This window comes from Andrographis paniculata, unplaced genomic scaffold (genome assembly GCF_009805555.1).
Source record: "Andrographis paniculata isolate CXL003 unplaced genomic scaffold, ASM980555v1 Contig9END, whole genome shotgun sequence".
Classification (NCBI taxonomy): Eukaryota; Viridiplantae; Streptophyta; class Magnoliopsida; order Lamiales; family Acanthaceae; genus Andrographis; species Andrographis paniculata.
Genome location: NW_026137639.1, coordinates 2,526,816 through 2,551,629, shown reverse-complemented (window position 1 = coordinate 2,551,629; position 24,814 = coordinate 2,526,816). Strand labels below are relative to the sequence as shown.

General features: G+C 31.7%; 4 protein-coding genes across 4 annotated transcripts; 2 read left to right on the top strand and 2 right to left on the bottom strand.

The window, feature by feature from the left end:
* Positions 1 to 338: 338 nt before the first annotated feature.
* LOC127244435 (uncharacterized) lies at positions 339 to 2,614 on the bottom strand. The gene is made up of 4 exons (XM_051264983.1): positions 2,292 to 2,614; positions 813 to 1,603; positions 451 to 656; positions 339 to 377 (listed from the first exon to the last, which is right to left on the bottom strand). The coding sequence occupies exons 1-4, from the start codon at positions 2,612 to 2,614 to the stop codon at positions 339 to 341; spliced, it is 1,359 nt and encodes a 452-aa protein (XP_051120940.1).
* Positions 2,615 to 5,862: 3,248 nt separating this feature from the next.
* On the top strand, positions 5,863 to 10,982 carry LOC127244366 (MLO-like protein 6). Its single transcript, XM_051264856.1, has 15 exons — positions 5,863 to 6,186; positions 6,319 to 6,376; positions 6,499 to 6,734; positions 6,921 to 7,037; positions 7,116 to 7,176; positions 7,304 to 7,392; positions 8,964 to 9,038; positions 9,111 to 9,205; positions 9,296 to 9,345; positions 9,420 to 9,460; positions 9,569 to 9,742; positions 9,833 to 9,868; positions 9,976 to 10,043; positions 10,147 to 10,207; positions 10,297 to 10,982. Exons 1-15 carry the CDS (start codon positions 6,064 to 6,066, stop codon positions 10,738 to 10,740), a joined length of 1,728 nt encoding a protein of 575 aa, XP_051120813.1. The 5' UTR covers positions 5,863 to 6,063; the 3' UTR covers positions 10,741 to 10,982.
* Positions 10,983 to 17,136: 6,154 nt separating this feature from the next.
* On the top strand, positions 17,137 to 20,185 carry LOC127244321 (uncharacterized). The gene is made up of 6 exons (XM_051264806.1): positions 17,137 to 17,510; positions 17,650 to 17,677; positions 18,887 to 19,117; positions 19,210 to 19,273; positions 19,352 to 19,411; positions 19,793 to 20,185. Exons 1-6 carry the CDS (start codon positions 17,389 to 17,391, stop codon positions 19,837 to 19,839), a joined length of 552 nt encoding a protein of 183 aa, XP_051120763.1. The 5' UTR covers positions 17,137 to 17,388; the 3' UTR covers positions 19,840 to 20,185.
* Positions 20,186 to 20,451: 266 nt separating this feature from the next.
* LOC127244320 (DNA polymerase II subunit B3-1) lies at positions 20,452 to 23,584 on the bottom strand. Its single transcript, XM_051264805.1, has 4 exons — positions 23,147 to 23,584; positions 21,948 to 22,032; positions 20,855 to 20,896; positions 20,452 to 20,779 (listed from the first exon to the last, which is right to left on the bottom strand). The coding sequence occupies exons 1-4, from the start codon at positions 23,501 to 23,503 to the stop codon at positions 20,697 to 20,699; spliced, it is 567 nt and encodes a 188-aa protein (XP_051120762.1). The 5' UTR covers positions 23,504 to 23,584; the 3' UTR covers positions 20,452 to 20,696.
* Between the last annotated feature and the right edge of the window lie 1,230 nt (positions 23,585 to 24,814).

Genomic DNA, 24,814 nt, shown 5'->3' with positions numbered 1-24,814 from the left:
GCCAACTTGCTCTCCTGTTTTGGACAGAGCCTTTCGTGCATTATCTCCGACTTTTCGCGGCGTTCATTCATCATTACCATCACTTGCCTTCTAATGGTATCCAACATTCCAACGAATGGCATTGACCTCGCGGACCTCACCCAACTATTCCATGACTCAGCAATGTTATTATTTATTATTCCCCAACGAGTGCCTCTGAATAGTGAATTTGCCCAACATTCTGGGTGTGATTGGGTAATGAAGTCCCTGGCCAATGGCATTGATTCGACCACAGAACTAATGTGGTTTTCGAAATCTCTCCTCAACGGAGCATAGGCGGCCTTATTGAAGACAGCGGTCTATCGCTTCTTATTATGCATTGGGTATCTCCGCATAACCTAAAAAAAAGACATTTTATGGCTGATCATAACCAGTGATGTTCATTACAAATTAATATTGACGTACATATACCTGGGTACGGAAGTTGTCCACTAAGTGTCGGAGACAGTACGCATGATGTGCTCCGGGAAAGACGCACGAGATTGACTTTAGTAAACCCGAGTGCCGATCCGAGAAGAATGTGTACTGTTTCCAATCCGTGCGTCCCTCACATTCTAAAACAGATCGCAGCTTCCAGCAAAACCACTCCCAATTTTCATCATTTTCCGTAGACACAGCTGCAAGTCAACAAATTAGAACACAAATAACTACAAAGGTTTCCAACGTATAAGGGTACATACGTGCCTAAAGAGAGCATGGAAAACAGCATACACGAACACCTATACCCAGCATTCTAACAAAATGACAACTGTAGCTAATATCAAATTACGTACCAGAAAATGCTAAAGTAAACATCCCATCATCCCCATCCACTGCAATTGCACTTAGCAGACACCCTTTGTGTTTGTTTTTTATATGTGTCCCATCAAGAAAGAGTAGGGGCCTGCAACCCCTCAAAAAACCCAGCCGGCATGCACCTAAACAAACAAAAAGGCGTTGGAAACGTTTGGTTGCCTGCTCAACTTCGCAGTCTATAATACTTCCCGGATTTGACTCCCGAAGTGCATGACAGTACCACGGAAGTTGTGAGAAACTGTCTCTACCTCCACCATTAATTGCCCTTATCGCATTCTCTTTGCCACGCCATGCTTTATGATATTTCACGTCAATCCCATAATCTGTTTGGATATGCTCCCGGATGTCGGATGCCTTATACGCTGGCATAGAACGTATTTTATCTTTGTACACCTCAGAAATCCAGTTCGCATCGGCTGCTGGATGATCTCTTGATTGCAATAGACTCATAGTGCATGTGTGATGTAAATTGCACTTACGAATGCTGAATGATGCATCACGAGCATGGAAGGATGCATAAATACGCCAACCACAGCCTTTGTCGATGCACACCGCAATAATTTTGCTCGAATCATTCTTTTGGTACCTGAAGTGTTTCTGAGTGGCAATACAATAATTCTTCAGTAACTTTCTAAACTCCTGCGGTCCCTTGAATGTCTGACCTTCCCCGACAATGCATCTCTGCATTGCAATTAGACTAGTACTTTCGTCGGGAATAAAGATACCATCGGCGCAATCTTCGTTCAATCCAGAACATTCGGCCTCACCCCTACATTACAAATACAATAATAAGAATGAAAATTATATCAGATGTAAGTAGTTCTAATTTTATATGGTAATAGATATTTTCAGAGTAAATGGAAAAACAGGGTTACCCATCTTACTCAACCGAGTATGTCCACGGTGTCTATGGTTACCTACCGTGTCATCCAGGGTATTTAAAAGAACAACTGCATCTATTCACCGCAGCAGGCTACGTGATGCAGTAAATGCCATGGGCTACAGAAATTTCAACGCATCGATCATGGTACACCTACCTAAACCGGATTGCTAGATGATATTGACAGTGGCGTGTGAAGAAGGAGTGAAAATCGTTAAATACCTTCAAGACGTTATATCCCCACTACATATCTTTACAATCTCTTTAGTGGTTCGTTCTGCACCGCGCTACTACAAAATCGCGGAGGTGGATACTTACTACCTACAAACAACATCGCAACAATATACCACGGTATTGTTGTATGCCAATATCATAAAAGAATAATTACTAACGTAACCTATAAACAATATGTTTTTAGATGTGTTGAACATGACATTATAAGTGCTTACATACTGCATTCTTACATACTGCATTATAAGTGCTTACAGACTGCATTCTTTCATAAGGAACAATTGTGACTGCATTCTATAACAAAGTTTAATAAAGACTACTTAATTACAAATGATGAGTAACGTACCTGCGTCCAACCGTGCTTCGGAGAGGCACGCTCTGGTGCTCGCTTCTGCACCGTGCAATCATATCCACAAACATTACCTTTAACAAGATATGCATTCTCCACATATTGGCGACATCATCGTCACACAATAACGTCACGTAGCTTTTCTGAATAGGTGCAATATATTGGAGTTTTACCGCCTCAATACTCACTTTATTCCATCTTTTCGATATATTCCGGTAAAGATCCTCCAGCGTGGTGCCCTCTTCTAAACGAATTACATGATGCTCACCTTCGTAGGAACATATAATTAATAATTTCAGACTACTTTGCTCCATGTCCATCGGAACCTAGCGATCCAACCAATGAATGTATGAACTATATTAGGTCGTATGGGCGATTAGATAATCTTACACAAAATACACTAAAATCATATGTTCTTACGGAACTGAATTGCAAGCAAAATACACTGACAGGGATTTTAGTCCAAGTCTCCCTTCTAGTAATGTCTTGATCCTCAATAGCAACAAATTACCCATTTCACAAAATAAATATTACCCTTAAACCCTAAATAACAACAAAATTTATTATCAAAATCACCCAAAATAATACCCAAACATTTTCTTCCAAATAATAATTTTCCAACTAAGATATCGATACAAAAACACACCTGGTACATCTAAATTCGCCGGAGAACAAGAAAGGCGGGCCAGGGAACCGGTGACAGCCTTCGGTAGTTCTTCGACCGAATCAACCGACACAAAAACACACCTGGTACATCTAATTTCACCGGAGACCAAGAAATACGGGCCACGGAACCGGTGACAGCCTTTGGTAGTTCTTCGACCGAATCAACCGACCGCCGACGACAGGGAACCGGAACAGGATTCGGAGAGTGCCCTAGGAATTTTTTCAATCGAACCAGACAAGAAGCGGCGATGTAAAATCGGGCTAACAATTAAGAACCTTACCTGTGCGGGATGTGGCTTTCGAGCTCACGGACGAGGACAACGGATTGACAAGAATTTTTTGCGCGAAGAGAAACAGAATGAAGAAAGATACGATTAGGGAGGAAGAAGAAGGAAGAAGGAAAAAGGGGGGAGTGGAGACCAATTTTTTATCATTAGGGACTGAATCCCAAATGATAAATGGACAGAGGGATTTTTGCCCAATTGTCCGTACATATATTGGTATAAGAGCCAACCTGTGACAACCCGCAACCGTTGGATGACGGGCTTAGCAGTTGAAGATCCTTAGGATGCAACGTGGATGTTGCATTTTTAAGTGGAGGATAATGTAATACCCCCGAAGTTGGGTAAGTGTTAGGCCAAGTCCCGTGGATGAGCCGATGCCAGACTATTTGAAATTGAATAGTAACTAAATGAATTGAATACACTATTCATATCAACAATGTGCACATTTTTTTCGAAAGTCCTACTTAAAGAACTCTAGAATTAAATGTGTTCTCCCTTAAGCAATTTCAGGATGGTTGACCCATTATGAAGACTCTCTTGGTGCACATGAGTGAGGACAGAAACGTCCTGAAAGAACTCGTGTTGACCTGTAGGACCAGTCTACGATTTCGACATACCCGACTTTGCGTGGTTTATGGGCCGGCAGGCCGGGATATCACAACATCATTAATTTTATACTAAAAAGTAAAGACAAAATTATCTTGACACTATTTTTAACTATCCAATGCAATTAAAATACTATTATTTCTTAAATTTCGTGTAAAAAAAAGTGTTACATTTCAAAATGAAGGGACGGAGTACTACAAATGGAGTATTTTTTATTATTTTTATTTTAATATTTGAAGTTTGTGTTTTTTTTCTTAAAAAAATTATTCTTATATATATATTTTTTTTTGACAAAATATTTCATTAAATATTATTTTAATATTATTGAGTATTCTGCATTGAAATTAATGTTGCAACTCCCATGCTAAAGGGATTAGAATCTCAAATCTATTTTTAATAAATACTAAACTAAAATTAAAATTTCTCATATGAAACCAAAGAAACACACTAATTTATAATTTTTTTTTTTATTATCAGCTAAAATTATTCACAATTTATTTATAGTTAATAATTTTTTATTCACAATTTTATTACTTTTATTTTAACAAATAATAATCAATTTGTTATTAATTTTTTAGTTATTAATTCCACTATATTTATTACATATTTAATAAATTTTCTAAAATACATCTATTTTATTTTTTTATATGCCCTACTTCATTATTAAAAAAGTATTCTTTCTGTCTCAATATAAAATATACATTTACTTTTGATGCGAAGTTAAAAAAATTATAGTATTTTAATTGTAGTGAGTAGTTAAAAGTAGTGTAAAGACTATTACGTCTTTACTTTTTAATGTAAAATAATTATATGATGATAAACTATGAGTATTTATAGAAACAAGAGATACATAGTTACTAAAAAAAGAAATATATACATTAATGCAAGTCTGACAAAGATTGAAATATGTATACAATAACACAGGACGAATGAACTATTACGTTTAATTTTTATATCTAACAAGATTTATATAATTCTATCGGAGGATAAGGAGAACATATATATATATATATATTTATCTTTTGCGCAAATTTGAAAAAATAATAATCCCTCCGTCCGAAATGTATTCTTTTTTTTTTTTTAATTTGTTTGCTATATTTATTTTATTACTAATTTTGGTAAAATTAAAAAATTAATAGTTAATTATCACTCTCTATTTAACACTTATTTACAACAAATACCATTAATTTTATTACATTTCATCTCTTAATTTATTTTAATTTCTAACAAAGTTTACAAAAATATCCTCAAATATTTATTATTTTTTTAATAAAATATTTATTTTTCTTAATCTTTCGTAAAAGACCAAGTGACCTAATTTTAATTTTAGGGTATATTTGTTTGGGGATTGAATTTTAAATTTACTATTTATCCCAGTTTTTCCCCAAAAATATCAAATCAAACATCTATTTTTTTTATATTATACTAAAAATTAATTATACATTTAATGCATAACATCAACACCTATTTATATCACATTATCCAACTATTCAAATTCAGAATTCTTATTATTTAAATTTCAATTCAAAATTTGAAACCGGACAAACACACCCTAAACATTCGAACGTCCCATCAAAATAATGCGTGGGCTCAAGCTCAACTACGCAAAAAGATCCAACGGATGAAAATGATCTTAAGAATACGGTAACGAACGGTCAAGATGTGCCGGTGAAAAGCAAGCCACTGCACTCAATAACGAGTCGGGGAAATGATATTTAAAACGAACTTAATGATTTTAAACTAAAAACAAAACAAAAAAAATTGAAACCCAAAAAGGGAAAAGGAATTTTGATTATATATATATATATATATGATAGTGTAAAATTATTAATTCTGTCTCTGTTTTGCATAACTCATCCAAAAGAATTTGATTGAGTCAAGAATTTCCCATTTCTTCACCCACGCGTATTATTGGTCCAAGTCTTCCCACACGGTTTTACCATTTTGCCCCTACTGGTAACGTTTTGTTCCCATCAAGTCCTCCTTAAGTACATATACGCTTCTCTTCACACATTTTCTTCCTTGTTCTGAGATTCATTTAATTATTTGGGGAGACTTGCACTCCCCAATTGTTGTCGAGGACTGCAGTCTGAGCTGAAGTCATTGCGTTGATTGATTGATGTTGTTGTGCGTCGGAAGAGCAGAAATTTGTGTAATTGCGGTTTGGAATAGTTGGGGATAGAGTTGCAGCGGCGGGGATCGGAGGTGCAGGAATGGCCGGCGGCGGTGGGGGAAGATCGCTTGAACAAACGCCGACGTGGGCGGTGGCGGTCGTTTGCTTCGTCCTGGTGGCGGTTTCGATTGTGATTGAGTACATAATTCATTTGATTGGAAAGGTATACTGCGACGATTTGATTTTGAATTTTTGTTGAAAGGATTCAGGAACCTATTTTATTATAATGTTGTGATTTGCGTTTATCTTAGGGTTTTTTGACTAATTACTTTGGTGTAATTGTGGATGATGTCAGTGGTTAAAGTCGAAGCAGAAAAGAGCATTGTATGAAGCTCTAGAAAAGGTCAAATCAGGTGTGCTTAACTGCTTATCGTTATAATTAATTGTTTGTTAATTGGCATTGATTGTGAGCCATTGATTCGAGCTTGATTACCACTCATCGGATTCTAATGGCGATTTGCTTATTCTGGTGAAGAATTGATGCTGCTGGGGTTCATATCGTTGCTTTTGACGGTTGGGCAAAGTCCAATTTCGAACATATGCATATCGAAGAGCGCTGGTAACAGCTGGCATCCGTGCAGCAAAAAGGAAGAGAACAAGCAGGAAGACGGCAAAGGAGATGAACACCGCCGGAAGCTTCTCATGGCCGACGCCGGAGGTCCTTTCCGCCGAATTCTCGCCGCCGGCGGCAGTGACAAATGCGCCGAGAAGGTACTACCAGACTTTTCCCAAATTCTTAGTCAGAATAGTTAATTATTCCCAAACATCATTTCATGTTTAATGCACTTGCATCTTCTTCTGCTTTTGTTCCTTTTCGAAATTCTGATGATATATATATATATATATAGACATGGATGAAAATGGTACCATGGAAGCAAATTAACACATGAATTTCAGGGGAAAGTTCCATTTGTATCAACAGATGGGATTCATCAACTGCACATATTCATATTTGTGCTCGCCATTTTCCATGTCCTTTACTGTATTGCGACGCTGGCCTTGGGGAGAGCTAAGGTATTGTTCCATAAATCCATCAAATCTTTTCTAGATTACTCTCCAACTCTTTCATTTCATCAAAATTTTCTGTTTTAGATGAAACGCTGGAAATCATGGGAAAAAGAAACCAGAACTGCAGAATACCAATTTTCACACGGTATGTACTATGTATAATATACGTAGATATATGTATGCATGCATATATATATATATATATATACACGTACGTACATACGTATTGTTTATTATTTATTAATTAATTAATTTGTTTGATGATATTGCAGATCCCGAAAGATTTCGGTTTGCCAGAGAAACATCATTTGGGAGGAGGCACTTAAGCTTCTGGAGCAATACTCCCGTTCTTCTCTGGATTGTAAGTTTTCTCGACTAATTAATTAATTAATTATATTATATTATATTCTCTTTGTCATTTAAATTTATTTTTACTTTTATTTTTTCTTTTGTTGTCATCTAAATTTATTTTAATTTTAATTTTAATAAAAAAAACACCAATTTTTCTATTTTTTTTTTACCTAAAAGAGTAAAAAAATTTACTTCTACGGCGGGGGAATAATAAAGATACCCGGGGAACTTATAAATATCGACCTATTTTAATAATAAAAAATAATTTGAATTTATTTGTTATAAATTATACAGTAAACAACCTATAGGTTGTAAGCTCCAAATTTGTCATAGCTTGTTTACATTACATGCATATGTATTTTCTGCAAAAACTTCTATAAACGACAATACTTAAGCATTAACTATATATTCTCTGATTATTAATTTTCTGTTACTCGGAAGTTTTGAAAATATTTTAACAGTAAAAAACAAATAATATTTGATGTGAAACTTGAAATATATACTTGATGATATATTTTATAAAAAATATATATATTTAATATAATACTTTTAAAAAATTACTATTGATAAATAATGTTGATATAAAGTTTATTTTAGTTACTATTGATAAATAGCCTTAAAAAAATTATATAATCCATATAGAAATAGAGTATAATTTTATGTTCCTCTTCTCTCACTCCAATTGTTTTTTGTTACTTTACTTTTCATGCATATTTTTAGGTCTATCTCTCCATTGACTTTTTTATTTTAAGATTATGGATAATAAAGGAAAAATTACAGAAATCTTGAAATATTAAAAATTAAAGATAAAAACAAAAGATTTAAATATATATGATATGGCATAAGACTTAGGTGTATAAGTTTCCATCTAGAAATGGCAATATATGTCTTGAAATATATATCACCGTCCGTCCCATATTTGGGATAAAATTATCCATGAAAATGTATTTTGTATTTTATTTTATTTTTTTCCTGTTTTGAAAATATGTTATTTTATCATTGAAAATTAGGGAATTATTATCCCTCATTTGTTTTTGTTCCAATATTAGCACATGCATACGTACATTTAATTATTCCTGAAATGTATAGTAATAATAATTCCCAAATTTCATACTTATTGATTATTATTATTATTATTAGTTTTTAAATACGATGGAAAATTCTATTTTGTCTGGAAGATTTTTAGGAATTGAATTGTTAGTTAAAATCAGGAAATGCCAATTTAATCATTGATTGATTTGTAAGAAAAGGACAGACTTCAATCTTCATACCCGAATTATGCATCTTCTGACGTTTCATTTAATTTTGACTTTTTCAAGACCCAAATTGTTGACTTCCTGATTCCCATTTAGACCAATTCATTGACCAGCAAATCATCAATCTTTTTTTTTTTTTTTTTTATTGACGTTTCATCGAGGCATTAATGTTCGTTGAAATCAGCTGCTTTTTTTTTAGATAGGAGCTTTTGGGGTTTTAAATATTTCACTTGATATTTTATAAGATAAATCAATTATTTAATATAATAGTTTTAAAAAGATGACATGTAAATAGAGCTATATTTTTTTGTTGCTTCTTTTGCAGGTTAGTTTCGTTAGACAATTTGTCAGGTCTGTCCCTAAAGTTGATTATCTGACTCTACGCCATGGCTTCATTATGGTAATTCTCTTTTAAATTAATAGTATTATTAACTTTATTATTATTATTATTATATTGTAACTTATTTTTCAGGCACACCTGTCTCCAAATACCCACAACAAATTTGATTTTCAGAAATATATCAATAGATCGCTTGAAGAGGACTTCAAAGTGGTGGTTGGAATTAGGTAATTTTATTTTGAATGCTGAAACAAATTTATTCTAAATTTAAATTTAATTATTAAAATTGAAAATGAATAAATTGTTTGCTTTTCCAGCCCTCCGATTTGGCTCTTCGCGGTGCTCTTCCTGCTCTTCAACACCCACGGTGAGTATATTTAATTAACAATTTAATTAATTAAATTAATTAATATTATTAATTTGGAATATGTGTACGCGTAGGCTGGTACTCCTACTATTGGCTACCATTCATTCCATTGATTGTAAGTATAGTTACTAATTTTTCTATTTTTTCTCATATATAAAAAGATGGAGTATTATGATTGCATGCATATTGTCTTTTAAATAAAATGACAAACAAATGTGAACAGATAATATTGCTAGTGGGAACAAAACTACAAGTGGTTATTACAAAAATGGGACTTCGGATCCAGGAGAGAGGTGAAGTCGTAAAGGGAGTCCCTGTGGTCCAGCCCGGCGATGACCTCTTCTGGTTCAATAAACCGCGCCTCCTCCTATACCTCATCAATTTCGTACTTTTTCAGGTACCCTTTTATTATTATTATTTGATCAAAGAATATATATATATATATATATTTTGCTGATTTTAACTTTATTCAATTTGGATATTACAGAATGCATTTCAACTGGCCTTGTTTGCCTGGACTTGGGTAATTATTCATTTTAACTTAATTTAATTATTTTGGGTATTTTTGTTACTATTCAAATATATATATATATATAATTAATTAACTCAATATAATTCTGAATTGTACAGTACGAATTTGGGTTACATTCATGCTTCCATGAACACGTAGAGGATATCGTGATCAGAATCTCGATGGGGTATGTAAGAGTTATTTTTTTTATTTAAAAATTAGGTTAAAGCTATTAATTTTATTTTATTAATTAAGATGATCATATATATATATAATTGTGAATAAAACAGGATTTTGATACAAATACTCTGCGCCTACGTGACACTCCCGCTATACGCCCTTGTCACTCAGGTCCGTACACACTCAACCAAATTACTTCTACTATATACATATACATTAAAAATTTATTTAATTAAATATTCGATTTAATTAATTTTCAGATGGGATCGACGATGAAGCCGACGATATTCAACGATCGTGTGGCGGCAGCGTTGCGCAACTGGCACCAGACGGCGAAAAAACATGTGAAGCATCAATCCCGGCTGAGCTCGGTGGCAGCAACCCCGATGTCGAGCCGGGCAGCGACTCCATTGGGCAGCTTGTCCCCGGTCCACCTCCTCCACAAGCACCGCGGGGGCGGGAGCACCGCTCCAGAGAATAATATCGACAGCCTACAAGGTGGCTCTGTGGTGGCGCAACGGTCGCCGTTGGATGATAAAATCGACGATGATGATGACGATAGGCTGTTCTTCAACGACACTAAAGAAGGCGAGCACCGGATTGAGATGGAGGCATTGCCGCGGGAGAGGTATAGAGTTAGTACTATTGATGCTGGGAGTCTTAGGGATTTTTCGTTCGACAAGAGAACCGCCCGCCGATCCTGACCGTTCATTCGGATCGGATCGGATCGGATCATCAGGTAGATTATATATATATATATATATGTATTATTTCTTTTATTCCATATATATATATAAATCTTTTTTAATAGAATGGATAGATGGATAATTGTAGTTATCGATCACACACATTCACTGCTGACGAAAACAATCGGGGCAGGAATGAACGAGTGATAATATATGTGTATTATTTGTGAAAGAATTAATATTAATTAATTATTGTATAAGGTATCCATAAGTAATTATATATACCATACGCATGGAGGAGAGAAAAGTGTTTTAATTTATTTATATTAGTATTTCTTTTTAACTTAATGTATAAAGTTTATATTAATTAAATTATATTAAATACTAAATATAATTATAAAAAAATATATATATTTTATTAATTTATATTGAAAAAAATAAATTTAATGATATTAATTATATAAAATAATTATAAATATATTAATAAATCTAAATATAGTTCATTGTTCTTTAATTTTTTTATGTATTAATTATAATCTTCTCTAAATAATGTTATTTTTTAATTTTTTTATATAGAATTTGTTTTAAATGAAATAATAAATTTATTAGCGTAAAAAAAAAAAACTCTTATTAAAAAATTCTAATTCAAAACTTATGAAACTTCAAAGTTTCATAAATAAATACAAAAATAATTTTATCCAAAATCAGAATTAACATAATTAATTAAGAATAATTAAACTAAAAAAAATAGAACAGTTGAAAAATTTGACCGTCCGAGATCTATTTTAACGAGTCCCTCGATAAATAAAATAAGTTGATCTACTCCTTACTCCGACCATTGGATCGGCCCAAATCCTTTATTCTATTTTCAAGCCTAAACCTTTTGCCCGTTGAGTTAATTTTGAGGGTTAAAACATATTAGTTTTTAGTGTGAAAAAATCGTGTGAGATAGTGAGAGACTAAGAGAAAAGAGCCGAAGTAAAATTCAAGTGAATAGTTTTTCTTGTGAGGTTCAAGACTTTTTTCTTACGCCGATTTCGGTGGGTGTCGAGGTTTAAAATGTCGAGCTGACCTCCACTTTCCTAGAGTTCCAACCTATTGATTACTTGAAGAACAAGAAGATCTAAAAGACAAATTTAATTTTAAGAATGAGGTTTGTTTAATTATTGTATTCGCTTTTGGTAACATATTTGATTTGAGAATTATTTCTAACAACCTCCACCTTGCACTCGTGGTTACCTTGGGCCATTCGCACCATGAACTGAGTCGAACATCATCCGTCCCTTTGTCCGAGAAGATGACCGGCCAGGGAAGACGATCTGATCGTCTCTGGAAATCACTGCCTACCGCCGCTGTCCGGAAGGTGTCCGCCGGTAGTCCATCATCGTCTTCGGTGGCTCTCTAATTCGATTCAGAATGGAATTGTTTGCTGTGGCTGAATGAAACAAGAACAGAGAAGAATTAAAATAGGGAGATTCATTTCAGTTCAATTTTGTTTGTTGTAATTAAGTTCTAGGTATGTTTATTTATTTATTTATTTTTTTTGTGTTATTTTCAATTCCTAAAATTCTAATATACCTTATTAATTAGTGTTCAATTTCATTTCGATATTAGTTTATATTTATTTTGTTTTTATTCGAATTTCGCTTCCACTATTAATTAATTGGTATTTTATATACAAGATATTATTTGAATAAAATCTTTGATTCGGGATATAAATTCACAACAAGAACTAAATTTAAAAAATGAAAAAATACATAAAAACACATAAATATTCTCCTTTTATATAAATATAATATAGATAATAATATGATTGAATATATTATATATAAAATTTTATAATTATAACTTATTTATGCTTTTAAATTATATTTTGTATTTAATTATAATAATTAAAAATTTAATCAAATAATATTGCAAAATTAAAAAATGTTAGTTATATTTTATATAAAATATATAATTAATAAGTATTTTTATCTAAAAATATAAAAAGTTGTCAAAATTCTCTTAAAAATCAAATATATATATATATATAATCATAATATAATAGTTATATATTAAAAATTACTTAATAATAATTATATAATTTTTATATAAATATATAGGTATAATAGAATATACTTTTTTATATAAATTAATACTTATGCACCTTTAGAACCAAATGCGATAATTACCTCTTTATATATAACATATGTTCTTCATCCCACTATTCAAATAAATTATAGTAATTGGTTCCCTTTTAAAAAATAGATACAGAACAATAGCTTAAAGCTTACACATAAAGCAAACAAAAACAAAAAGTTTACATAAAATATGAATTATACAAGAATTATATTTGTGACAATTAGTGAACTTTAAGACGATCAATATAAATTTGAGGTTATGAGAATATAATTAAAAAGACAATCAAATATCAAGATGAAAAATATAAAGTAAAATTATTTATAATCTACTTGTGGTTTGAAAATTTTACATCATACTTCAGTATGATTTTAAAAAAAAATACACGAGTCTCTCTCCCGTTTCATAAAATAACATTGCACAAAATTCCATAAAAATTGTATGAAATTTCATTGTATTTTTGTTAAAAAATATTATATAGCATCCTCTCAAAATAGAATTTTGTGCAATATTTTGAAATTATAAGAAATATTCATGCAATTTTTAAATCACTAAAGAAAATAGTACAAATTTTCCATATTGCTAATTATAACTATTTTAGCCAAAATATAATTACCTCAATCAAACGCACCCTAAAATCTGTGTGTGTGACTTTAATTCCGACTAGTTAACTACTTGTTTGCTACATATAAAATAATTGAACTTAGTCCATACTGCCTAATAGAATTTCAATTTAAATGAAAGAAGACATTCACTTTAAATAGCTCATTCATAACGCTTTGTAAAAGATTATGTGGTACGATTAGGTTGAATAAGTCATTCTAGAATAAATATAAGAGATTTGTGAACCCTCGATGACTGCTTTATTCAATATTTGTTCAATTACTCTTTTACCCGCAAATGCAATGCAGGAGTTGGGCTCGCCAATAATGATATTCCCCAATATTCCAAAACTAATTGTTACCCTACAAGAAGTAAGAGATGTAAGGATACGTAAAAAAAAACTTTATATTTGATTAATAATTATATAAAATAGACGATATTTTAGTCATTTACATCAAGCTCAAACTTCCTTCTTGCATACGTGCGTGCCCTCCCCCTTGAAGCGCACACTATAATAAGAGGTAGAAATTGATTGGTAGCATACTCAATCAACGAGTGATTTTCTCTCTGACTACGGATTCCATACTATCTCCATAAACTAAAAATTCATAACTCCAAGTGCTACGGGAATACCATTTAATTTCCTTATGCCTGCTTGAAGAACCTTAGTTAATCCTGTCTTTCGTTAATAAGAATCTTGGATGAATCTTTCCTAAATTACTTGGACGAATCTCCCAAATCATTACCTCCATCCACCACACTTGCGATTTCCGGCGTCAAAGAAGGTCGGCATCGGAGCTTTTCTCCAATCGAGCTCCGGTGAGCGATGGTCCTTTCTGAATTTTGTGTTTGTGATTCTCCTTCTTCCTTCTCCATTCTTCTCAAATTCCTTTTTATACTTCTTATTCTTCCGTTCCCATGCTTCTTTGTCTTTCTCAATTTTAAATCCCGTAACTGGACCCTTTATCATTTTAGTTTTCTAAGTGGAGTCTGTCGCAAACTAGTTTTATAAGTGAAAAATTTTCGCTATTTTAGTCCTCCGGCGTCTGAGATGCCCGCGTAGCTCGCCGGATGTGACGTGTCCGCTAGGTGTTGCTGACGTGGCGGACACGTGGATTTTTTATTTTATTTTATTTTTATTTTTTTAAAATTTTAATTTATTTTAAATTTTATTTGTATTTTTTTAATTTTTTTTATTTGATACAATAAAAAAATAATAAATCTACGTGTCCGTCAGGCGTCGTTGACCTAGCGGGACACCTGGCGGACAAGTCACCTCCGGTGTGCCACGCGGGCGTCTGCGGCGCCAGAGGACTAAAACAGCGAAAATTTTTCACTTATGAGACTAGTTTGCTACAGGCTCTACTAGACTAAAATGATAAAGGATCCAATTACGGGACTAAAAAAACAGTTTACCCCTTTTTTTTATTTTTTTTTTCTTAAATTTGTTTTTTTGTCTGCGTATAATTTTTTAAGAATGCAAAATATAAGAAAATTGAAGGAGAGAGACAAAATATTGCGGAAAGAATGAGGAGGAGAAGTCGAGAGCAATTGTAGTGGCTCTTTGATACAAGGATTTTTTGTCATTAGCGAGGTTTTGTGTTGAAGTTTTTGAAAATAAGTAGTACAGGGATTTTTATTTGGATAAAAAAAAATAAAAATACTTGACTGCCACTTGGTGCAGAAGAAGAAGCTCTTTTTCTCTTTTTACCTTAGCTTTTCCCTTTCTCACTTTCTCTTATTGGTTCTCTTCTTTTCTTTTTCTTTTTTTTTTTCTTTTTTTCTCTCTATTTTCTTTCTCTCCTTCTCTTTCTCACATTTTCTCTCTTTTTCTCTTTTTCTTCTTCTTTCTTTTTCTCAAATAAAGCTACTGGATCATTTCTCTTCCCTATCTATAGAATATTGAATATTTTGATATGACAGGTAATCAGACGAAGCCTTTTTCTCCTATTACCATTGCAATTGCTCAGAGACGTAGTTGGATCGAAATTTTTCCCTCAATTGAAAGGCCATTGTGTGTAGGTTTTTTCGCCTCTGCAAATAAAGTCCATCAAGGAAGCCGTCCAAATAAAAATAATTGTTTGTGCTCTTATAAGGCTCCTTCTTTGAATGGAATTCATTCGGATCCAAAGAGACCATGTCTTCATCCATACAACTTATACGCTGATCATCCATCCTTTTGAGTGGAGAGCAACTTGAAGGAATATTTATTTAAATACATATTTCTTAAAAAAATATATAAATAAATTAACATTATTCATTAATTGTATTTAAATATATATACATTAAATATTTATTTTATTTCACACAACATTATATCAATTTTCTTTTCTATTTAAAATGAAAAGAAAATTCCTAACTAAAAAAAATCTAAATCTACATATAGTTAAATTTTACTTATTTTATTTTATTTCTTTAAATATGAAGGTCGGTTTCCAAATTTAATTTTAATAATAGAACATTTTAAATTACCAGGAACGAAGAAGTGTAGGTGTGGACCACAATTCGAATTTTCGGTTAACCAAGTGAGTGTTTGGCAAATAGCTTTTTGAAGAGCTTTTAGCTTATTGAACAGTTTTTTTTAGCTGTTTGATCAGTCAAAAAGTTAATTTAGGTGTTTGATAAATTAGTTTTTTGAAATAGCTTTTTGGACCCAAAAAGCTAATTTTTGAAAAGCTAACTTACCCAGCGTTTTGAAATAGCTTTTTCGGTAAAAAATTTTTTATTCCTTATATGCCCTTAAAAATTTATTATACATTTTACACAAATAAATATATTTTGATTATTTATTAATTATATTAGAATATTTTATTATATTATAGTTTTACTTTTATAAATTTAAAATAATTAATTTTTATATAAAAATTATTTTAATTGTAAAATATATAAATTTATTAAAATCAACATAAATAAAAAATATAAATATTAATAATTTATTTTTTTATTAAAATTACATTATATAAATTTTATACTAAAAATAAATTAAATTTATTGAAAATTATAAATATAATAACTAATCGATAACTAATATAATAAATATATACACGAAAAATTTATTATTTTATGTTTTACATCATTTTCAATAAAAAATACTATTTATATATTTTAATAAAAATATATTATTTTTTAAATCTAACTGTAATAAACACAAGTACTTTTATAACACTTTTACAATTTTCAATAACTAATAACAAAAAATTTTAAACATTCTAAACTCAAAAAATCATAATTGAATATATTAGAAACAAGAATAAAATAGAAATGTCTTTCGATTGTTATTTTACGTATAAACAACTAATATCAAACGGTTGTTTTACCAAACATTTTAATACAAACGGCTAATCGAATCAGCTAGTCAAACCAGCTAATTGCCAAACACGCCCCAAGTAAATTCAATTCGATTTTGAGTGAACCGAATTGAATCTAATCGTCTCCCTCTAAGATCACATTTACCTTGTACTTACTTAACATTAAAAATATATATAATATTTTTTGTACAAACATCATTCGAAAGTATTTTTGTAATTTTTTCTTAATTTTTACTGCGTTTTGTTTTGATATAAAATTTATATTTGAAATATTTGCAGATATTTTTAATTAATTGAAATTTAATTATTTTTTTAATGTACTTATTTTTAAATTCGGATTTCGAAAATTTGCATATAGCCTAAAGAAGTGCATACATTCCACGTTGCGCTTCTCCACGTCCGTCTCTTCTTCTCAGGTCTCTTATCTCTCTCTCTATCTGTGTCTCTGTCTGTCTGTCTGTCTGTTCCACACTTCACAATTCCACTGCAAGATTTTGATTAGGAACCAACCAACCAACCAACCAAGACTAATTTCAGAAATCCATTCCACCAACTGATCCATCGATCAGATCTTTTCCAAAAAGTTAGGCGCCGGAAAGGAGGAATTTAGGACATTGAATTTTGCGACTCCGATATGGAGGTTCGACAAGAGGAAGATGTTCACTCGCGTCACCAAGAACACCAATCTCTACTTACTCAATCGAAGCAACTCGTGGCTTCTCCAAAACATGTTGATACTAATTCTGTTACACAGAGGTAACGCTTCTTACTTCTCGATTTTTATTTTTTTGATTTATTTAATGAAATTGGAGGTAGTTTATCGATGAAAATTCTTGGTTTAATCATCGTGATTCTGTTTGGTTTTTATTTCTTTTCTTTGTTTATGTCCGCACAGGTTACAGAAGGAGCTGATGGCTCTCATGGTATGTTTGATACTTTAATTGGGATATTTGTTCCCCTTACTCTTCTCCTTGTTAATTACAATAGTTTCCGATTCAGTGTCAACTGACGAATTTCATCTTTTGTGGAAATTACCTGTGTTCGTAACTTCATTGTTCTCAATTTGTTAATTTGAATGAATTTCCTTTTCTCATACACCCACCTTGCCAGAACATAAAAATGGTTCCAAAGCTGAAGAGAAAAGAATAACGGATAATGGAAAATTACTGAATATCACGATAACTTCAAATTTACAGGAAACTTTCAGATGTTGATTTTATTCCTTATGGGAAAAATGTAGACAACTTCTTTAGTTTTTCAACGACTAGTACATATCAAACCAATCAAAATTTAAGGGCATGTTTTAGCTATGTTTCGAAAGTGTTATGGTATTTTGAATTAGTTTGAGTCTAGAATAGAGAACAAAAAAATATTTTGCCATGAGGGAGAAATTTCGATAAATAGTGCAAAAACAAAATTGAATGAGTGTGACTTAGAACATATATTTCATATAGGGTTCAAAATCTCTTCTTGCAGGAATACAGTGCAAGTTCTTAGTGTTCTTGTGGCATAGCCTTTGTTTCAACATAAATTATGTTCTCTGTAGCTGAATTTTCAGTTTCTTTGTGTTTAGGATACAGATTGAGGGAGCCATTATGTTGTTTGTGTGATGTATTTATAAATTGTATAGTGATTGTTCTGACAGTTTTCTAATATGTATGTCTTATTTAGTTGCCATGCTATGTTTTGTTTAGGATGTAATACGAGTCTTGTTACTGACAATCCCGGCTTATTGGGAAATCAAAAGATTGTTTTCGCAGGCCGCTGCAATCTTGTGGTGTTCTTTGCCATTTTCTGTGGATAACTCTCATTTTATTGTTTTAAGTGTTTTTCGGGGTATAGGTTGAGGAAGATGGAGTCTGGTAGTTACATACCGTGTATTGATTGCTCCATCATTTTCTAAAATGTGAATCATAGTTATTTACTATGTTTCGTTAAGAATGTAAATACAATTCTTGTTACCGAGGATCCCACCTCATCGAGTAATCAAGAAAAGGGCTTGTGGTATGATTACAATCTTATGATGTTGTGTTAGATGAACTATAGCTTCCTTTTTATACACGATAATCTTATGGAAGTTCATGTTGTGTAGTTACATACACGATTGTTTGATGGTTGTCTGATTTGAATAGATGAGCGGAGGGGATCTTGGTGTATCTGCATTTCCAGATGGGGAGAGCATTTTTAGTTGGATTGGGACCATTGAAGGGGGCAAGGGCACTATGTATGAAGGTCTATCTTACAAGCTTGCCCTACGGTTTCCACTCGATTATCCATTTAAGCCGCCTCAAGTTAAGTTTGTGACGGCATGCTTCCATCCGAATATAGACCAGTTTGGAAATATTTGTCTAGACATTCTTCAGGTATGATCAAGGATTTGTCTTCCATTTGAGTTTAAAATTTGGTTTGAGTTTGAATAGAGATGGTTTGGTTGTGGTGTATTGTTGTGTTACAGGAGAAGTGGTCTTCAGCATATGACTGCCGAACCATTCTTTTGTCGATTCAGAGCTTATTAGGAGGTAGGCACCGTTTAGGTGTGTTGAATTAAATTGATCATGAATAACAACATACTATCAATAAAATTTGTTGTGTTGCAGAACCTAACATCGAGAGCCCACTTAACAGCTCCGCAGCATCCTTATGGAAGAATCCTCAAGGTTTTTTCTCGCACAATTCATCTAGAGTAATTTTTCTTTTTTTTTTCTTTTTTTAATGTCATATTAAATGCTCCCTCTGTCCCATAACTTTATATCCAATTACTTTTTGCACAAACTTTTAAAAATATTAATATTATATTAAGATGCAGTAAAAATAAAGGTAAAAAAATTAAATTAGCCCAGTTAGTATTATATGACATAAAAATAATGATATTTATGTAATATATTTTATAAATTAGAAAAGTATTTATAATGCTAAATAGATAATACAATTACTAAAAAAAAAAATAAATAATTTGTTGTAGAACATATCAAAATAGAAAAAATAAATAAATTGACAAGTGAATATAATTTTTTCTCATAAAAGATCCCTTATTGCAGAGTACAGGAAAACAGTGCACATGCATTACTACATGAGCAGGGAATGAATGAGTCAATCATTGGACAGCTCTCTCTCTCTCTCTCTCTCTCTCTCTCTCTATCATTCCTAGCCAAGGTAATCAATCTTTTTCCCCTTATTTTTGGCTTTTTGTCCCTTATCACAATATCTCTTTTCATCTTCTTTGGATTACATTTACACTAGATTGGTGGGTACACAAGTCTTGGACAGATAGAGGTTCACATAAAATCAAATCAAATGTTGGGATATATAGGGAGCAATTATAGTGCTAATCAGGTCAAATCAACTTGGTGTTGATTGACATCATTAGACATTTTGAAATTGCATGTATCATAGTTCAAAGCTTCAATGAAATAAAAATAAAGAAGTGGGCATTTCTTGACAACATAAAAAGATTAGTTATGCATGTATGAGTTGATTATAAGTTATTTTCCTACACTGGTATGGTATATATGCCTTAACTACTTGCGACCTTACTACATAGACAAACAACTTTCAGACCCTCGTAATCATTCGATACTCGATTCAACCTAAGCTTAGTATCAGACATCATTGGTCCTTACGAAAACACAAGTCGATGGCTGCCGCTGATAGCTCAAACATCTAATTTGTAACTTCCAAAAAGGAACAAAAGCATAAATACAACACAAATTATGAATTATATAATCTTAAAGGGGGGTTAGCTTATATATTTCCGACTTCCTGGAGGGAGTTACCTATTCTTCCATGCCATAGTTCGCGAACGGCACCACACATGCCTAAGGAGCTAAAGCTCAAAATAGTAACTACAATGTGTCTTTTACTGGTCAATGATACAATAGACTACAAAACACAGTAAAATTGCAGAATTAAATTTCAAGAATGATCCAATATAGAATAAGTTAGTCACCCGGATGATGGAGTTTGTTCTTCTGCCTCCTGCATTTGCGCTAAAGCATCCTCAGCCTTCACCTTTTGGGGAATAAAATCTAAGCACACGAACAAAACAGAGTTAGAATGTAAAATAAATCATGGTAAGAATGGCCTAAGAAGGAATGAAATACCTGAGAGGAATGTATAGCATTCCCTCTTGGAAATCGTTGAAGCTGCATGACAAATTCATAAAAATGTGCTCAAGACAGAAACGCTGGTGAAAAATGATTATATCTATATATACATATACCTCAACTACACTGCATTTTATAATTTAAACACAATAAAATTATTCACAACTCCATTGTAATTTTGTAGTTATTAACAACAGTACTCAACCAAACTCTGTTAAATCTATGCTACAAGTGTATTTTGGAAGAAGCACAACAGTGGGTGGAGCAAAAGTACGATAAATTCAATTAACTTTCAGCACAAGTATACTTAAAAATTCAGAAACATGCCCGTTCACTTCATGCCCTAAGCTCCGAAATTGAAAAAGGAACATGACACAAAAAAGGTCAAGGTGAAAACTTAAAGAAACAGTAGACAATAAAATGCAGCACTTGTATGGGCTTTCTATATAATACACATTTCAACTATGTTATAGAATGGAGTTTGCAAAACAATGTCAGGTAGATCTTTCATCTTCCTAAGCATACTTCTATTAAAAAAAGATCATAATAACTAGTTACAGGATTCATTATGGGAAACTGTCAGCATCATTTTATCTTGTACAGGAACAATTCTGAATAGCTGTTTCGAGGATGATTCGAAGCATAAAGTTTTGAGACATATTGACAGCTGCAATTATCTAATTAAGTATATTTAAAGAGGAGTAGCATAAAATTTCAATTGATTTATAATGGATAGATTTTGTGAACACATTATGCAACCGAGAATACATGCAGCATTCAGTTTCGCCCACTCAAAAAAGTGCAAACATATTTCTTTTAGACTGTTTTGGCATAGGCTTCTATTGTCCATTAAAGTGACAACAGAGATATATGCACCTATGACCTCTAATACTAATACTTTCCACTCTTTCTGGTGGAACCTATTTCATCTTAGATTTTTCTATTTAGAATATACTATAAAAAGGGAAATCTAAAACGAAAAACTATTTGATGAATCTGAAGCTATGCATATTGTTAGGGAATGATTGTAATGCATGCATTTGACACTTCTAAAACTAATGAAAAAGTTCTTAGAAAGAGGAATTTGTACCCAAATGGTTGTAAGCCACAAATTTCTTTTTGTCAACAAGTGAACGAGCATAGGCCTCACTGCAGAGCAGTTGAAGAAACTTCTCCTGCAACCAGAAAACACAAAGATTAGCCAAACTTTAGATACATTCCATTCAACAACACATCGAAATTGTGATCTATAAAGCAAATAACTACTATTTGAAGCTATTGAGATGCTAAATCTAGATGGCAACACAATATTTCAAATACTAAGACACTCTAATTTTCTGCACAACAAACAGCTGCATTTTCACATCAAATCAGACTCGTAAGAATCCAGAGGACTGCCTTCCCTCGTCTACCATCATGACTAACACTAGTTTTTGGCACAATTGATTCAGAAAGAAAGAGTGAGGGCACGCCATATTAGCATAAAACAGTAAATAAAACACTACAGTTGTGTTCTTTTGTTGGTTTTACACAGGTTTTTATTATTCAAATTCTTTTTTTCCTCCAAAAATATCACATCAAACAATTACTTTTCTTTTTTTATATTGTACTTCAAATTTATTTTACATTCAAAACATCAAATCAACCTCTATTTATATCACATCAAACAACTATTCAAATTCAACTTTTTACAATTCAAAAATCAAAATTCAAAAACTAAAACCCACAAACAAACACACCATACATGACTTGCAAGCAAAATGAAAAAGTTTCCATGAAATCCAATCTTGCTTTAACAATTGATCGAACACTGTATACTTATATTTTCAACCACAGTGTGAACAAAAGAAAGGTAATAGTTCCTCTTCTTGCACTTACTTTGTAAAAAACTTTTGAAGGAGGTTGATCATGGAAATTGACTTGATACCAATTCCAGTAGCTTAAATCTCTAATTGGATTCCATTACCAATATGTTCTTATCATATTTGCAAAGAGATTCAAATGAAAAATTTTGCCAAAAGCAACATGAAGAACATAATATGACACCCAAATTCTTCTTTGCTGCATAATATCAGAAACATAAATCATTGAAGAGCATCTAACATAATCTTCTGGAATTCACTGAAACAATCTCACCTTACACAGCTTCCTAAACCCTAGATAAATAAATTCAACAAAAATCAAAGAGGAGGATTTGGCATTTGTCGGGAATGTTTGCCAAATTGCAGCAAACAATAAAAAAAAAAAAACCCTAAATCATCGCAATTAGGGGAAAACTGAAAGGCGTACCGTAGCCCTGTTGATGACGAAGACAGCCTCCTGCGAAATCCTGATATCGAGATTCTCAGTCCTGATAATCCGGCTAACGCGATTCATTGGAAGCCTATACAGAACATTGTCATTCTCATTCTCGCAGTCGCCTTCGTCGTCGTCGTCCTCTTTAATCCTCCTTTTCACGCTCGCCTTTCCGATCCTGCTCCGTGATCCCTTCTTCTCTTCGCCGTTCCCGTTTGGAGATTCCGCGATAGCCTCATCGGCAACCTTTAGTCTGCTTCTGGTTCTTCCGGGTTTGGTTTGAACTAGTTTCTTGGCTGGGGATTTGGAATTGGCTCTGGTTCTCTCGGGTGGCGCTTGCTTCTTCGCCATTGGGAATGAGGATGGAAATTGATTAAGCAGTGCAATTTAAGAATTAATCTGTTCTGTGTGTTTGTGAATTGGCAATTCTGTTATAGAAGATCGATTTGATTGAATATTGAAAAATTAAAATTAGGGTTTTGTTTAGGGTTGGGGACAATTTGTCACTAATATTATGTCTTAATTATTTTTAGTGTTAAAATTAGAGTTTTGTTTCCAAATTTAATAATATGCCGATTAATACAAATTACTCTAACCAAGTTAGGTAAGCCAGACAAAATGTTAATGTGTTTAATTGCAAGTAATTTATATTATATATTATAAAATTAATTAATAAAAATATTAATTATTTTTAACGCTAATTATATCGTATGCATATATATATATATATATATACTTATGTATGTTAATATAGTATAATAGGTATGCATGGTATATTATTGTATTATGTGTTATTTATTTACGATTATATTTTTATAGGGGTGTTAATTCGATCGTGTTCATATCACCTTGAGCTATGAGTATAACAGAATATGTTAATTTGAGTCTGACTTAAATACAAATCCAAATTTTTACTCGAAATATTAAAGTTAGACACAATAAGATTTTTTTCAAGTTAAGTTCGAGTTAACTTGATTTAATTTTAGATTATTCGAAATTCGAACGAAGCTAAAAACGAAGCTAATACGAAACAGACTAAAAAATTTGAAAATATTTAAATATACTAAAAAATATCAAATTAAAAATTAATAAGGATAAAAAGCTACCGCCAATACTGATAAACATAAACATAACCCATTTAACATAATTTATGCTAAAATAACTTTTTGGTCCAATTAGCCAATTTTTGAGTGTTTGGTAAATTAGTTTTTTGAAATAATTTTTTGACCTAAACTTACCTAGCGTTTTGAAATAACTTTTTTTTAAAAATATTTTTATTCCTTATGCTCTTAAAAATTTATTATGCATTTTACACAAATAAATATATTTTGATTATTTATTAATTATATTATAATATTTTATTATATTATAGTTTTACTTTTATAAATTTAAAATAATTAATTTTTATATAAAAATTATTTTAATTGTAAAATATATAAATTTATTAAAATCAACATAAAATAAAACATATAAATATTAATAATGGATTTTTATATTCAAATTACATTATATAAATTTTATACTAAAAATAAATTAAATTAAATAAATTAAATTTATTGAAAATTATAAATATAATGAACTAATCGATAATTAACATAATAAATATATACATGAAAAATTTATTATTTTATATTTTACATCATTTTCAATAGAAAAAACTAT